General features: G+C 35.9%; 1 protein-coding gene across 1 annotated transcript; it reads right to left on the bottom strand.

The window, feature by feature from the left end:
- Positions 1–10669: 10669 nt before the first annotated feature.
- LOC146905657 (uncharacterized) lies at positions 10670–16702 on the bottom strand. Its single transcript, XM_085725443.1, has 2 exons — positions 15523–16702; positions 10670–11662 (listed from the first exon to the last, which is right to left on the bottom strand). The coding sequence occupies exons 1-2, from the start codon at positions 16248–16250 to the stop codon at positions 11302–11304; spliced, it is 1089 nt and encodes a 362-aa protein (XP_085581569.1). The 5' UTR covers positions 16251–16702; the 3' UTR covers positions 10670–11301.
- Between the last annotated feature and the right edge of the window lie 451 nt (positions 16703–17153).

The raw sequence follows: 17153 nt of genomic DNA, 5'->3' as shown, positions 1-17153 counted from the left end.
CTGCAAAGAAGAGTAAATCTATTTCTATACCATCTAAAGGGAAGTCATCAAAAGCTCTTAAAGTTATTGAATCTGAAGATGAGTAACCTGATGGAGACTCTGATGAAGATCCAACAGAGAAGATGGCTATGCTTTCCAACAAGCTTGAGTATCTAGCAAGAAAGAATAGCAAGTTTCTAAGCAAGAGAGGTGGTTACGAGAGCTCCAAGAAAGAAGATCAGAAGGGTTGCTTCAACTGTAAGAAGTCTGGACATTTCATTTCTAAATGCCCTGATCTTCAGAAGGAGAAATCAAAGGACAAGTCAAAGAAATCAAGTTTCAACATAAGGGAAATTCAGGAAGCAGATTAAGAAGAGTTTAATGGCAACCTGGGAAGATTTGGATAATTACTCTGGGTCTGAAAAGGAAGAAGCTGAAGAAGATGCTAAGGTAGCTATGGGGTTAGTAGCTACTGAGACTTCAGAAGCAGATCCTGACTCAGACTCTAAAGATGAAAATGAGGTATATTCTAAAATTCCCAGAGAAGAACTTGTTGAGTCACTTAAAGAACTCCTTACACACTTTGAACTGAGAACCAATGAGTTGAAAGATTTAAAATAAAAATATGTTAATTTAATGAAATAACAAGAATCAACTCTATTGGATTTGAAAGCTTCTGAAGAAGGACTTAGAGGCTTTGACTTCATTTGTAAAACTGATGAAGAAAAGCTAAAGTATCTTTGCCAGAAGCTACAAGAAAAGTGTAATGGAAAGTCTTTAAGCAAGCATGAGATAGCTCTTGAAGATTTCATTATATCTGGTATTGACAGAAGCAAAGTTGCTTCAATGATCTATAGCATTTACAAAAACAATGGCAAAGGGATTGGATTTTCAGGAGGGAAACCTAATGAAATCAGTCTCAAAGCATGTTGTGAATGCATCAAGGAGGGATTGAAAACCTTTTTTGTACCTGAAGGTGCTAAGTTGGAAACTGGTGCTCAATCAGAACCTAAAGCTTCTAGCTCTAAGGCTAAGAATTTAAAGTGTTGTCTAAAAACTAAGAATTTCAATTTTTTTTACAATATAAATGTAAATCTTAAATTGGTCCTAAAAGTGTTCAAATTACATGAAATGGTTATTATATGATTAAAAGCGCAAAAAATTCGAGTCCAAGCAAGCAAAAAAAATCTAGTAAAAGAAGAACAAACTTGAGGAAAAATTAGTGAATTTCTTCCGCGCATTTCTTTGGTGTCTTCATTTTTTCGGATTTTAGAATTTGAATGTGTAACATGTTTGAATGCTAAAATAAAAAAAAAAAGGCGCGCAAGAACTGTTTGGAAGATGATGGTGTTGGAACAAAATGTGTTTAACAAGAAACCTTTAGAGTTTTGATGATAACAAGGTATTAAAAATTGTCAATTGGACTAGCTAATATTTGTTCAAGTGTACAAGACCATAGTTAAAAATTTACATCATATAAAGGTTCTGAAGAACAAAAGAGAGCTAAGGAATCAAGAAAAGGAAGCTTTAAAGCGTCTGAAGAGAAGTGCTCCTGAAGACAAAAAGTGCTCCTGAAGACAAAGTGCTCCTGAAGATGATGACGTCATCAGAAGCGACTTTATCAGAAGCTGATAATCACCAGAAGCTGAAGATTCAAGAATTAACATTTCAAAAGTTGTCTATTGGAATCAAAAGGAATGCCGAAGACTGGGAATGCAATACAACGGTCATTTTTGTGAAGATTTGATGACATTGGATGCTTATCTTCAAAGAGAGTTGACAAAGTACAAACTGTACGAAGTGTACAATCACTATCCCCACTACTCTGCAGTGTCCATGCTACAAGACAAGAAAACAGCTCCAGAATACAGCTACACCTGCAAAGATGCTCCTTCACAATAGGAATGGATTTCAAATTGGTTCTTCATAGGACAATAACCAAATCAGGCAAAAGATCATAGGTGATTGATCAAAGCTTCAACAACGACTCTTTTGATGTGCTGTCAATTTCACAACGTCTCTTTCACACCTCTATATAAAGGAGTGAAGACTCAGAGATTGGTAATGCTGAACACAAGACTCAACAACATTTTACAAGTGCCAAAACTCTGCAAAAAATTTTCTACATTCACTTAGAATTTTTGTTTCTCAAAGTTCATATCTTAGAAATTCTTAAGTCTTAGTGTCTTTTTTGATTTGTATTGTGAGCACCTCTGATTGTATATCAAGTGTTCAAACTCAAACATCTTTATGTGTAATTTTGTTTGTTTAGAAGTCTCTTGCAGTTGTGCTTGAGCATAGAAGTCTCTTGCAGTTGTGCTTGAGCATAGAAGTCTCTTGATTATGTTCTTGAGCATATGAAGACTCTTGCAAAGTGTGCTTGAGCAAAGGAAGTCTCTTGATGTGTGCTTGAGCAATTGTAATTAGATATTACATTCTAGTGAACTCTCCTTGGAAGTGCAAGGGGGACTGGATTACTTCCGGATTGTGGAAGGAAACAATATAATTGCTTTGTGTCTTTCTTCTCTCTCTCTCTCTCTCTCTCTCTCTCTCTCTCTCTCTCTCTATTTTTATCTGCTGCATTTAGACTCTGAATATCACATCAGAAGTTGTCTCACTTAGCTTCTGACCAGTGTGCTTCAGTTTAGGAGAAACGAAGAAAAATCAAACACAATTCAACCCCCCTTCTTGTGTTTTTCTCACCTTCAATTGGTATCTAGAGCCTTGGCCTGTTGTCTTAACACTTAACAGTGTAACAGAAAAAGATCTGAGAAAAACATGTCTAGTGGTACTTCTGTCTTTGGATCTGGACTTGATCATACTACTGTTGCATATGATTATGGTGACAACAAGAAATCCAGCGTAGGATATATTCCTAAGTTCAATGGAGACGCTGAAGAATTTTCTTGGTGGAAAACCGACTTCTAAAGCTATGTCATGAGTTTAGATAAAGAACTATGGTACTGTTAGCCAATATATTTTACTAGCTGTAATAAATGTGGTCAAAGTATAGTTGACCTAGATTTAAAGAAGATTCGAACAGAGTGTTGTATTGAAAGCAAATATGGGTTCGAAGATGGTAGAAGACTTCGATAAAGCAGTTTTCGAAGGTGGTTATCAACGGTTATTCTTTAAGTCAGTTTGTATTTTAAGTTTGTTTTCAAATAAGTAAAACTGTCGACTTGTGGTAGTTGTAGTTTGAATTTCAAAGAAGTGTAGTTATTTCTAGACTTAGTATAAATAGTAGTTTTTCATAGGAAAAACAGGTCACAATTCCATCATACAAACTTACACTCAAAGTATCCGTATGGAAGCGAGAAACGAGTCACAAGTTGCAATGTATGAATCTGTGTACCAACTCTTATTTAATCAATGCAATTTACCCTTTTTTCTTTAAGTGTTCTTGCACTTTACTTTGTTAAGTTCGATTGAGTTCAAGTGGATTGAATTCGATTGTTTTTATTGTATTTCTTATATTTTCGACACCAAAACACAGAATTTCTAACAACAAGAACAAACACAATATGTCCTAAGATTTACTGGTTGATCTTGCAAGTTACCATGTGTAAACCAGCGGTTGTTTACGAAAATCCAACGTAAACAAATTGGCACACCCGGTGGGACCGTTTGTGTTTTTTGTTTATAGTTTTTGTTAGAGTTTCTTTTAATTCTGGTTTGTTTTGTTGTGTATGCAATTAAGAAACAAGAAATTGCTTCTTAATATGACACGCGCTAACAACCAAAAGAAAACAAATCCAACATCTTCAAATGAAGATGTGGATCAAGTGACGGTTGAAGATGATGTTTCATCCCCAGGGAATGTTAGAACATCACAGGCTGTTCCGATTAGTAATACAGTCACTCAAACATCGTCTCAGGCCATGCCTTCGATGGCCACAGTAATTTCTCAAGCCATACCTTCGATGGTTACCCAAATTTCCCATGATTATCCAAATAATACTTCTATTCAAGGAGTTTGGGATCATAGATCAATGCCATATGGTATGCCATCATCATTGATGCAAGGCTTACAAACTAGTGGTAATATGTTTTCAGAGAATTTAAATGTATCATTACCACAACTTTTTGGTCCTGGGATATCTACAACATATAGAAGTTCCCAACAAAATTTAACCAACGCTTCTATGGCTGCCATTAGGCAAACTATGGAAGAAACTAATCATGGTATGGTTAATATGATGACCCAACAAATTGGTACTGTCATAAATCCTTTAATTCGAGACACCAATACTAGTTATCAACGGTTGTCTGATCAAATGGAAAGAATTGCCAATTTCTTTGGCGCTCCACCAATCCAAAATACCCAATTGCCTCAAAATCAAAATTTGAGGGCAATTGAAATAATTGCTGATGAACCAGTGGTTCGAAATCATGAAAATATTGTCCAACCACAAGTAGTACAACCACAAGTTCAGGCAGAACCTGAAAGACAACCCATTTTGGTTAACAGAAACCAAGATGCCGATCAAGTGGTTTTACAAGCCCGTCGAAACAATTTCGATGGTCAGAATAATATAGCGGGTATTGTCGAGGCTTTGTTAGCCCAAAATGGTTTGAATATGGGTTTACATAGACCAAATTTTGTGTCTCCTTTGTCTGAGTATGTTTTAGACGCTGAATTGCCTAGAAATTGGAAAATTCCGAAGTTTACCAAATTTGCTGGAGAAACTAATGAATCTACTGTCGAACACATTGCTAGGTTTCTCATGGAAGCAGGAAATATTGCAGAAAATGAAAATTTGAGAATGAAATATTTCCCAAGTTCTTTGACAAAAAATGCTTTTACTTGGTTTACAACTTTACCTCCTCACTCAATTTATAGTTGGAACCAATTAGAAAAAGCCTTTCATGAACAATTTTACATGGGTCAATCTAAGATTAGTCTGAAAGAATTGGCCAGTGTTCGACGTAAAAGTCATGAGACAATCGATGATTATCTCAATAGGTTTCGTCACCTTAAGGCTAGATGTTTTACTTCTGTTCCAGAATATGAATTGGTCGAAATGGCTGCTGGTGGCCTCGATTATTCTGTTCGAAAGAAATTAGATACCCAGTACCTAAGAGACATGGCCCAATTGGCAGAAAGAGTTCGACAAGTTGAAAGACTTAAAGCTGAAAAAACTAGAACTCATAACAAATTTCCTAAAAAGGAAAAAATTGCCTATATAGAAACAGGAGATAGTGAATCCGAATTTGATTGGGGTTTAGATATCATTGAAGACAATGATATAAACCTAGCAGAATTAAAAGATGGACCTCCATATGCTTGTAAAATGTTGAGGCCATCCAATGGAAAAAATCCTGAAGATCCCAAGAGTGACAAATATCCTTCTAAAACTTATACTTTTGATATTACTAAAAGTGATGAAATCTTTGATCTTTTAGTTAATGATGGCATAATATTAGTGCCACCTAATATGAAGTTGCCTCCTTTGGAACAAAGGAAGAAAAGAGGATTTTGTAAATTCCATGGTTTTTTAGGTCATAACTTATCTCGATGTACTCGTTTCAGGGATTCTGTACAAAAAGCTCTTGACGAAGGGAGGCTGAAATTTGGAGAGAAATCAAAACAGCAAGTGGATGGAGATCCTATGAAAAAGGCAGAGTCCATGTTTGCTGATGTTTCTGCCAATGTGGCAGAATCCATGTTTGCTGGTATTTCTATCAATATGGTGGAAATTTCAGATAATATTGATACAGAAATGGTTACTGAGGACCATCAAATTGAAGAGCCAGTAGTTACTGAAGATCAATTGGCCAAGGAAATGGAGAAAGCATATCCAAAGGCTGAAGAAGATTTGGTTGATTTTTTAAACCGATGTAAAATATCTAACACCAATGCTATGCTTTGTCCTCGATGCAGTGCAGTGTTCGATAAAGAAGCTGCAAAAGCAGTTGAAGGATATCAACCTCAAACAAAACGTAAAGGAGGGTGGTTCGAGAACCGTTCTAAATTTGGCTTTAACAAAAGAGGTGTTCCTTACAAGATGAAAACTTCAGAGAAGTATCAAGTGAAGAATCATAAGAAGACGTTCGTTCCTTCATCGAAGTCTCCTATTGATACTTGGGTTTTCTCTGGGGGCAAGAAAACTGGTCATTCTGCGCCTCCAGCACCACCAACAAAATGGGTAAAAAGAGCTGTCAAAGTTCCGGACCAACCGGAGAGTTCTAATCCTAACAAGTATGCTTACAAAAATAACTATAAAGGTAAGAATCCTATGACTAGAACTCAATGGCGCCGTTTTCAACGCCAGAAAAAGGAAGGAGTTTTGAAAGATGTCACTAATGATGACAAAAGTAAGGGAAAACAACCAATAGTTTTCGAAATGGTTAAAAAACCAGCTACTGAAAGAATTTTCCCGCCATTATCTTCTGCTTTAAACATCCCCAAAGGGGATGATGATATTCTAACTTCTACTTTTTCAGATTCTGAACCAAGTCTTGACATTATATGTGTGGTTTCTGTACTACCAATTGAATATGCGTATGATGTATCTTCGAAAACCAATCACGATGATGAATGTGATTTCACTGAGGAAATGGCTCGTCATAGGCCTCTGTGTTATTATGTTATGAATAATGGCTGCATCGAAGATCAACATGCAGTGTTCGAGAAACCTGATGATAGCATGAAGCTTCATTTAAAGCCTTTGTTTATTCAAGCTAAGTTAAATGGTGTTGGAATTAACAAAGTGTTAGTAGATGGTGGTGCTACTGTTAATCTCCTACCACAATCTTTTCTAAGGAAACTTGGTATTTCTGAATGTGATTTGAAACCACATAATGTAGTGCTCACTAATTATGAGGGCTCTACTGGACAATCTCTTGGTGCTATCGAACTAGAATTGGTAGTAGGAAGCATAACCAGAGCAACTGTGTTTTTGGTAGTTCCTTCTAAAGCCAATTTCAATGCATTATTAGGAAGGGAATGGATCCATGCTGTAGGTGCAGTTCCTTCTACAATGCATCAAAGGATTGTGATTTGGAGGAAAGATGGTTTGGTAGAGAATATTGAGGCTGATCAGAGTTATTATTTCAAAGCTGAAGTTGATAATCAAGATATCAACAAAAAGAACTTTGACAAACAGCTTCAATATATTGCACCATTCATGGAAAATGATGCATCAAGTTCTATGACTAAAGAAGAAAAATTCTTTGTAAAACTTGCACCAGAATGGGGTTTTCGTTGGAAAACTGCATTCGATGATGACTTCGTAGTGGTGAACAATGAAGATTGCCATGAGAAGATACCTGTAAAGGAAAAAGATTTGCTGAAGACAAGAAGTACTTCGTACAAGAGGGTTACTGATGACCAAGAATATTCAGCAAATGGAATCTCACCAACTGGGTGGGATATCAATAATTGATCGATGGTTGAGCCCAGCATATGGGAAAAGATTACGGCTTATGTAGCCGAGAAAAACTTCGATTTGGCTGAAACAGCCAAAGAAGAAGAGGTCTTCGATGCTTCAGTAGAAAATAATTCTGATGACCTCATTGATGATAAAAAATTAGACTGTATTTATGATGATGAACCTTTGGGTTTTGAAGAAGATCCAATGGGATCTACAATAAAAATGAAGGCCCAAGATCCTCTTGAAGAAGTGGATATAGGAGATGGTTCTGTAAAAAGACCAACATACATAAGTTCAAAGATTCCTAAGAGCTTCAGAGATCGAATTGTGGCGCTGTTGAAAAATTACAAGGATTGCTTTGCTTGGGATTATCATGAAATGCCTGGTTTGAGTAGAAAGGTAGTAGAATTGCAATTGCCAATCAGGACAGACAAGAAACCAGTGAAGCAAATTCCAAGAAGGTTTGCACCAGAGATTCTACCAAAAATAAAAGAAGAGATCGAAAGACTCCTCAAATGTGGCTTCATCAGACCTGCAAGGTATGTTGATTGGTTAGCTAATGTAGTTCCTGTTAAAAAGAAAAATGGAAGTATAAGAGTTTGTATTGATTTTAGAGATTTAAATCTCGCCACTCCTAAAGATGAATATCCTATGCCAGTAGCAGAAATGTTGGTAGATTCTGCAGCAGGTTTCGAATATTTGAGTATGCTTGATGGTTATTCAGGTTATAATCAAATATTTATTGCTGAAGAAGATGTTTCTAAAACAGCATTTCGATGCCCAGGGGCATTAGGATGTTATGAGTGGATAGTAATGCCATTTGGTCTTAAAAATGCTGGTGCTATATATCAAAGAGCAATGAATTCAATGTTTCATGATTTTATTGAAGATTTTATGCAAATTTACATTGATGGTATTGTTGTGAAATCATCTTCTGAAAACAAACACTTAGAACATTTACGTTTATCATTCGAAAGGATGAGACAATATGGATTAAAAATGAATCCATTAAAATGTGCGTTTGGTGTTTGTGCAGGTGATTTTTTAGGATTTGTTGTCCCTAAAAAGGGCATCGAAATCAATCAAAATAAGACTAAAGCTATAATGGAGGCTAAAGCACCCTCTACCAAAAAAGAGTTGCAGTCTTTATTAGGCAAAATAAATTTCCTCAGAAGATTTATATCTAATCTAAGTGGCAGAGCGCAAGCATTCTCGTCATTACTTCGATTAAAGAAAGAGGAAATTTTTAGATGGGAGCCTGAACACCAAAAGGCATTTGAAGACATAAAGTCATATTTATCTAATCCTCCTATTCTTTCACCTTTGTTGAAAGACAAAAAGATGAAGTTATACATAGCATCATCTGAAAGAACTATAGGGAGTATGTTAGCACAAGAGGATGAAAATGGTGTAGAAAGAGCCATTTATTATCTTAGTAGAGTTTTAAGTGATGTTGAAACAAGATATCATCCTAGTGAGAAATTATGTCTTTGTTTATATTTTTCATGTATGAAACTTAAGCATTATATAAAGCCTTTTGATGTTTATGTTTATTCCCATTTCGATATTATTAAGCACATGTTATCTAAACCTATTCTGCATAGTAGAGTTGGTAAATGGGCTTTGGCACTCACAGAATATTCTTTAACTTATCAATCTTTGAAAACTGTGAAAGGCCAAATAGTGGCTGACTTTATTGCTGATCATTCCATTGAAGAACCTGTGACTGGGGGCATCGAAACATTTCCATGGACATTATATTTCGACGGGTCTAGTCATAAAAATGGTTCTGGAATAGGTATAGTTATTGTTTCACCAACAAATGAGGTAACCAAATATAAATTTCGAATTAGCCAATATTGTTCGAATAATGAGGCAGAATATGAAGCCTTAATAAATGGTTTAGAGATTTTGCTCGAACTGGGGGCGAAATGTTTAATTATTAGAGGTGATTCTGAATTAGTAATAAAGCAAATAACAAAAGAATATAAATGCCTCAAAGAAACTTTGATAATGTATTACACTATAGTTAATGCATTACTTAAACATTTTGCTCAAATTGAAGTTCAACATGTTCCTAGAGCAGAAAATCAAGAAGCTAATGATTTAGCTCAATTGGCTTCTGGGTACAAACTTTCGAAGGAACAAGAGCAAGAGGTTATTGAAATTAAAACAAAGCGTAATTCGATAGACATTGTGCCTAACAAATTGTTAAGACCAAAACTTGGGGGCATGGAAGCATCTCAAGGATACCTTCAGAGTGAAAAAAATTTCTGAAATTTTGGTCATTAACAATTTGGATGATAATGATTGGCGAAAACCCATAGTCAATTTTTTGGAAGATCCAGATGGCACAACTTGTAGGAAAGTCAAGTATAGAGCCTTGAGTTATGTGATAATAGGCAATGAATTATTTAAAAAGACTCCAGAAGGAGTTTTACTTAAATGCCTTAGTGAAGCAGAAGCATATTTGGCTGTATCGAATACTCATAGTGGTGCTTGTGGTACACATCAAGCAGGCCATAAAATAAAATGGCTTTTGTTTCGACAAGGTGTTTATTGGCCAACCATGTTAAAAGATTGCATAAATTTTGCTAAAGGTTGTAAAGAATGTCAAGAACATGCTGGAATTCAAAAAGTACCAGCTAGTGAATTACATTCAATAGTGAAACCTTGGCCATTCAGAGGATGGGCTTTAGATGTAATTGGGGAAATCAAACCTAAGTCATCCAAAGGCTACAAATATATTTTGGTTGGAATAGATTATTTCACTAAATGGATAGAAGCTGTTCCACTAAAAGATGTTACTCAAGATGAAGTTATAAACTTCATTCAAAAATTTATTATTTATAGATTTGGCATACCAGAAACTATTACTACGGATCAAGGATCTGTATTTACTGGTCGAAAGATGGTAAAGTTTGCTGAAGAAATAGGATATAAGTTGTTGACTTCAACACCATATTATGCTCAGGCAAATGGTCAGGTAGAAGCAGCAAATAAGAATTTGATTACTATAATCAAAAGAAAAGCTAGCCAAAAGAAAAAACCCAAAGAATGGCATGAGTTTCTTTATGAAGCTTTATGGGCAGTTCGAACTTCTCCTAAAGAATCTATAAATACTACTCCTTTTCGATTAACATTTGGCCATGATGCTGTATTGCCAACAGAAATCTTACTTCAATCTACTCGAATTCAAAGACAAATCGAAATTCCAACAAATCAATATTTGGTACTATAATCAAAAGAAAAGCTAGCCAAAAGAAAAAACCCAAAGAATGGCATGAGTTTCTTTATGAAGCTTTATGGGCAGTTCGAACTTCTCCTAAAGAATCTATAAATACTACTCCTTTTCGATTAACATTTGGCCATGATGCTGTATTGCCAACAGAAATCTTACTTCAATCTACTCGAATTCAAAGACAAATCGAAATTCCAACAAATCAATATTTGGATATGATGTTGGATGAATTAGTAGATATTGATGAAGAAAGATTAATGGCTTTAGAAGTGCTTACAAAGCAAAAAGAAAGAATAGCAAAAGCCTATAACAAAAGAGTTAAATCGAAATTATTCCTGCAAGGGGACTTAGTTTGGAAAGTTATCTTGCCGATGGATAAAAAGGATCGATGTTTAGGAAAATGGTCTCCTAGTTGGGAAGGACCATGGAAAATTCTAAGAGTTTTTTCGAATAATGCGTATGAGATCGAAGAATTACAAGAAGATCAGAGAATTATACGCATAAACGGTAAATATTTGAAAAAATATAAACCGATGTTACAAGAAATTAAAATTACACAAGAGTAATTTGATTCGAAATAAAAACTTGGCATTAATTTAAAAATGCCAACTGATGGGCTGGTTACATCGAAATGCTTAAAATGGAAAAACCATTACAAAAGAAAACACAAAGTACTTAAAGACTAAAAGCATTTAAAGATGGTTTTCACCATTCAGTTACAATCCCAAAACGATCGAGAAACCAGCGAATTTCTGTATCGAGACGACACTTGAAGCAAGCATTGACCAAGTAGTATTCATGATCTGGCCCAGGTAGAAGTGAATACCAACCTCCAATTCTCCCATCTCCTGCACAGTTGTGGTAGTTGTTGCAAAAACGACGCCTAGTAAGCCAAATAGGCATGGACCTATTCCACCAAGGACAGCGAAATCGATAAGTTGAAGTTCCTCCCAAAATGTCGCTTCGAAATTCTGCCAATCGATGTGTCCATGCAAGATCTTCGAAGTTTTCGAGGATGTTTTCTGGCATAGGCATGGAGAGCGCATTGATGAGAAGAAGGTAGTACCTTGCACTCAGAGAGCCAGTGGCGTTGATAGCAGTAGTAAGGAGGCGTTTTATTTCTTCAATGTTTGGATTAGCATCCAACATGTGTTGAGTGCTTCGAAGAATACAGAACATGGCGTTGCCATGATTCCAGAGTCTAAGTTTAAAAGCAAACTTAGAATGAGCCACCATAGCATTGTTGTACCATTCATTGGGGTCGTAGAGGAAGTAGAGGACATCATTTCCAAAAGCCCTAGAAACTTCAGAATCCTCACTGACGCGCCAATGCCTGCTATTGGTATGGCGAAAAGCGAAATGATCTTTCCTGCTTTGAGCAGCAATCTTTGCAGCAATCTTGACTAAAAGATCATCACTCAGATTATCAATGGTGGTCATGATGATTTAAGAAAGAAAAAGCTTTGAGTAAGAAGGATTTTTCAGACGAAGACGAAACAAAGAAAAGAGTGATTTTTATAAAAAGGAAAATCATATTTATAGTGGAGGGAAGTTGAAAGAAGTGGCTCAATCAAACGGTTCTTCTTGCTTTGAAGATGATGACACGTGGGAACAGTTATTCCGATGGCCAATGGTTACTTAACTTCGTAACCTGAGGGAAGTTTTAAAGGTTTTTTTTTTTTTTTTTAAAAAAAAAAAGGGATTAATTTGTGTTAAAAGGTCATTTATTTGTTTTATTTCTTTTCAACTTCCTAGGCAAGTTTAACTTGTTGGGTTAAACAAAAAAGTTACTTTTTTGTTTCCTCATCATTAAAATGTCTTGGAAATTGTTCCAATCTTATTTGGATTTAAATAAAATTTAAATTCGATATAAGAAAATAAGAAAGGAATTTCGATGATTGAAAAGAAATTGTCGTTCGAAATAGAAAATGCTTCACAGATTGTTATAAAGACATTACAGACCAAGATATTCGATAAGGCTGAAATAAAATAAAAGTCTTAGAGAATAAAATGGAAACAGAACTAAATCTCAAATGATGAGATGAGTTTCTCGTTTTGGCTCTTGTATTCAGCCAGTTGAGTATCGAGAGCATGGTTGTCACTTGCAAGTTGAGCAATGGTAGACTCTAGTTCCTTGGAGAGCTTGAATTTGTTAATAGCTTCATTGGCTTCTCGATTTCTGGCTTCATCCTTAGCCAAAATTTCAGCTTTTTGAGCTTCCAGTTCTTTAATTTTGGCATCGATGTCAACCACTTGCTGCTTCGCATTGTTTCTTTCTTGCTGAAGAGTTTTAAATTTCTCTTGGAAGGATGACAGTTCGATCACAATTTGATCATGATGCGCTTTCTTCTCTGCCATTTGAGCTTGATCAGTTTTCCTCTTTTGGAAGTTTTGATTAGCACTCTCCAACATTGGTTCAAGATAATTAAACAGGTTTCGAAATTTCCAACCAGTTGGGAGAGCACCAAGTTTTTCAAATAAACTCCTGATTTCAGCAAGAGCTCCAGCATCTTTTTCAATCAACTCTAGCAAGTTGGCTTCGATGATCTTCTTTTGAAATTCTGCTAGCAGGTTGTTCTTTGAAGTCTCAGAGGGATTTCCCTTGGATGAATCAGAAGTTTGGCCAGTGCTAGTTGAGAAAAGAGTATTACTCTTAGCTATCAAGGCAAAGGCATTGAAAGGATCATCTTTGGCCAATCGATCGATTTCTTCTAGATCGATCATAGGGGTATCTTGTTGAGCAATCATTTCTGCATCACCAGGAGCATTTTGTCGAGTAGTTATGTTTGTATCTTCAGTAGCAAAGTTTGATACATTATCTCCAAGGGTGGGTGCAGAATAAGATTGATCATTGTTGAGTGATTCATCATTTACCAAGTCATCAGTGGGTGTTTCTGTTTGTTGTTGTTGAGGAGGATCCACTTTAAGACCTTCTGGACTGCTAGCATCATCATGCTCATCTTCTTTGTCTTCAGCAATTGGTGAAGTGGTCTTCGAAGAAGGAAGAACTTGCCCATGTTGTGATGGATTAGTTTGTTCTTGTTCGATACCCTAAAAAGAATAAGATCAATGCTTAAAACAAGATACTTAAAAACATTGCGTATAAAATATGGTTTTGATAAAATACCTTCGAACCATTATCACCAACATGTGAATGAGCACTAGAATGAGAAGTCTTTCGAAGACGTTTGAATGGTTTAGATGGTGAGATGGGGGGAGAACCTTCAGAAGCTTCCACTTCGACTTCCTTTTCTTGGACAAGTGAAATTTGTTCTTGTTTTCTTTTCCTTCTTCCTTCAGTATGGACTTTGGGAAGTGTTACTTTGGAAGCTTCAATCTGTTCTTTAGTTATCTCCACCTCGCTATCATCATCAGAGAGATCGACAGTTGCTTGTTCTTTCTTGTTCTTTGATCTAGAAGATCTTTTTGATGAAGTTGTTTTCACTTTGGGTTCCTTTGATTTAGAAGGTTCCTTTGATGCAGTCTCAGATTTCTTCGATTCAACTTCTTTAGTTTGGGAAGCTTTCTTTTTCTTCTTGTCAGACTTGCTTTTCGAAGTGTTCTGGGTGCTGGCATCATCGAGCTTTGCTTCTCCTGGAGTTAAAGGCAAAGCTGAAATATGTGATTATACAGATAAGTACTATTTCTTCTAAAAATAGTATTAATATATTTTAGTAAAAGAAAAATCATACCCATGATACTGGGAGTTTCGATTCGAACTTGGGATAATTCATAGCCAAGTTCACCATTATATTGGTATAAATGGCATTTAGCATAGGTTACTAAATTATTTTGTGGGAATTTGAAATTATAAAGTAACCATTTTGGGTATGGTGGCCTAAAGGCCAAAGCAAGATTACAAGATGGAAGTTTTGCTAGTTTCATTTTCTTTTCTAAAACATAAAGATATTTATTGGGTGTTCCAGGGGGAAAAATTGTTTCTGGAATTTTTTCTCGAACTTTATCTCTCAGAGTTTGAGCAGCATAATATACTGTCCTCTTTGGATGTAAAGGGTCATATGTTGTTTGATAATATCTTTGAAATTGCTGAATTTCTTTAATGTGCGTACCTCTAGTCTTCTTGTCTTTGTTCTGCAAAGTGTGAAAAGTACTGGTCAGATGAGGCAGCAATTCATCAGGATTCCCTCGATTGGATTGGCGTGTGTAATAATTTCGCCACCATCGAAAGAATGCTTCAGAGCATGCAAATGATGTTGAGAAATATGTAGGCTCGAACACAGTTGTTTTCCTGGCTTGAATTATGGATTTCCACACAGGTTCGATCAGAGGAATTTTCCATTCACTTATACTTTTGAACAAAGAGCTGGGTTTCGATTGAACCATACCAAACTGTCTAGCTACATGGTTAGGTTGATAACCATATACTCCATAAGGACTACCAGGTGTAAGTCTGCTAGATAGATAGGTAGGGGTCAAATAAGCTTCCCATATAGCATTGATTTCTGTTTTGTTGGCTGCTTTCGAAGTAGTGGGAAAGTCCTCTTTGAACCAGTTAGGTCCATATTTCCTAGTGGTAAATGGTGCCATCATAGGGGTGAAAATGGGACAATCAAGCAGGGTTTCATAAGCATTCTCAAAAAGTTGTTGTGAAGACTTATTCCCATCGGGGTGAAACATAGCTAAGCCTATACCTTCAGTGGTCTTGTCTGAGTATGCTGATGTGTAAGAGGAAGGTAGGATCGAAGCAAGTTTTGATCCAAAAATGGCTAAAAGCCATAGTTGGAACAACCATATGGGTCCTGATACAACTAATTCCCACCAGTTTGGGGATAATCTCTAAGATTATTAGTTGTATGGTTAATGGTTTCATACAAAGAACCTAGAATCAGTTTGCTTAAACAGATATCTGTTCCTTCATGTAATTGACTAGCTAGACACATGAATTTCTTAGGGACTTGTACTGACCTTGAGCAAAAAACATGCATAGATAACCAGTAGGTCAAGAAAGCTACATGTTCATCTGCAGATACTTCAGCACATTCGGTATCATGGTTGTTAGCTATAAACAAACCATAGGCAGGGCTATCGAAATTTACTGAGTATTGAGAGGTGGTAACATCTGGATTAAAGGTGTATCCAGTTGGTTTTAAGCTAGTAAGGCCAGCCACATCTAAAAGGGTAGGAGTGAGCATTCCACATTTCAAGTGAAGGCTGTTGTTCGATGGGTTCCAAAAATGTAAAGCAGCAAATATCAATTCATTATGGTATTTTGGACCATATCGAGATATTTGGATGAGATCAAAAATCCCTTTCTCCTTCCAGAATTGTCCCTTTTGTTTTTGAACTTTGTCTAACCAAGCAATGTATTCTGGATAAGTTTTTGGTTCAGTCCTAATTTTGGATTTTACAAAACTTAGGTCAAAAGGACCTTTTGTGAAAATTAAAGGAGGTTGAGTTTCGATGCATGGGAAAAGAGAGTTAATCTCTGGAGTTTCAGGTTCTAGAGAAATGGGGCCTAAGAATGCATGTGGAGTATCAGTACAAGGGATGATTACCTGGGTTTTCCAGATAGCTTTTTCAGCTTCATTGATCTCTGGTTCGTTCATAAAAGCAGGAGCAGCACTGGCGATTTCTTTAGTAAAATCAATGGGTTCTTCGCGATTCACATGAGAAGTTCCTGCTGCGTTCGTCATTGTTTAAGTGTTTTTGTGAGAATTTGATGAATAGTGAAGATTTCGTGGTTAAAGATAGAAGTTGCAGAAAATTCAAAGTGTTTTCTTCGAGAAAATTTTTGGCGGAGAAGAGGAACAGTGAAAGTGAAAATGAAATGGTGAAAAGTGAGAAGAGTAAAGGTGAGTTTGTTTTTATATGGACCTTTGATCATGACACATGTCAAGATCTTATTTTGACAGTTTTACCATTAAAGTGTTGTCTTTTCCAATGTTAGAGAACGTGGCCCACTAACTAAGATTGTGGGGTCAGTATTTAAAGGAAATTTGAATTAGTTTTGAATTAAATACTGACATCATTCATTTCGATGGAGAATGTTAGTTATTTTTTTTCAAAAACGTCTTTTTCTTCTTCGGTGAAATCGAAAATGGCGTTTCTGGGGGGCAATTTGTTAGCCAATATATTTTACTAGCTGTAATAAATGTGGTCAAAGTATAGTTGACCTAGATTTAAAGAAGATTCGAACAGAGTGTTGTATTGAAAGCAAATATGGGTTCGAAGATGGTAGAAGACTTCGATAAAGCAGTTTTCAAAGGTGGTTATCAACGGTTATTCTTTAAGTCAGTTTGTATTTTAAGTTTGTTTTCAAATAAGTAAAACTGTCGACTTGTGGCAGTTGTAGTTTGAATTTCAAAGAAGTGTAGTTATTTCTAGACTTAGTATAAATAGTAGTTTTTCATAGGAAAAACAGGTCACAATTCCATCATACAAACTTACACTCAAAGTATCCGTATGGAAGCGAGAAACGAGTCACAAGTTGCAATGTATGAATCTGTGTACCAACTCTTATTTAATCAATGCAATTTACCCTTTTTTCTTTAAGTGTTCTTGCACTTTACTTTGTTAAGTTCGATTGAGTTCAAGTG

The sequence above is a fragment of the Medicago sativa genome, chromosome 7 (assembly GCF_051527215.1).
Source record: "Medicago sativa cultivar Bolivia chromosome 7, Bolivia_mono, whole genome shotgun sequence".
Lineage (NCBI taxonomy): Eukaryota > Viridiplantae > Streptophyta > Magnoliopsida > Fabales > Fabaceae > Medicago > Medicago sativa.
Note: the sequence above shows the minus strand (reverse complement) of the source record. Positions and strands in the feature narration are given on the sequence as shown.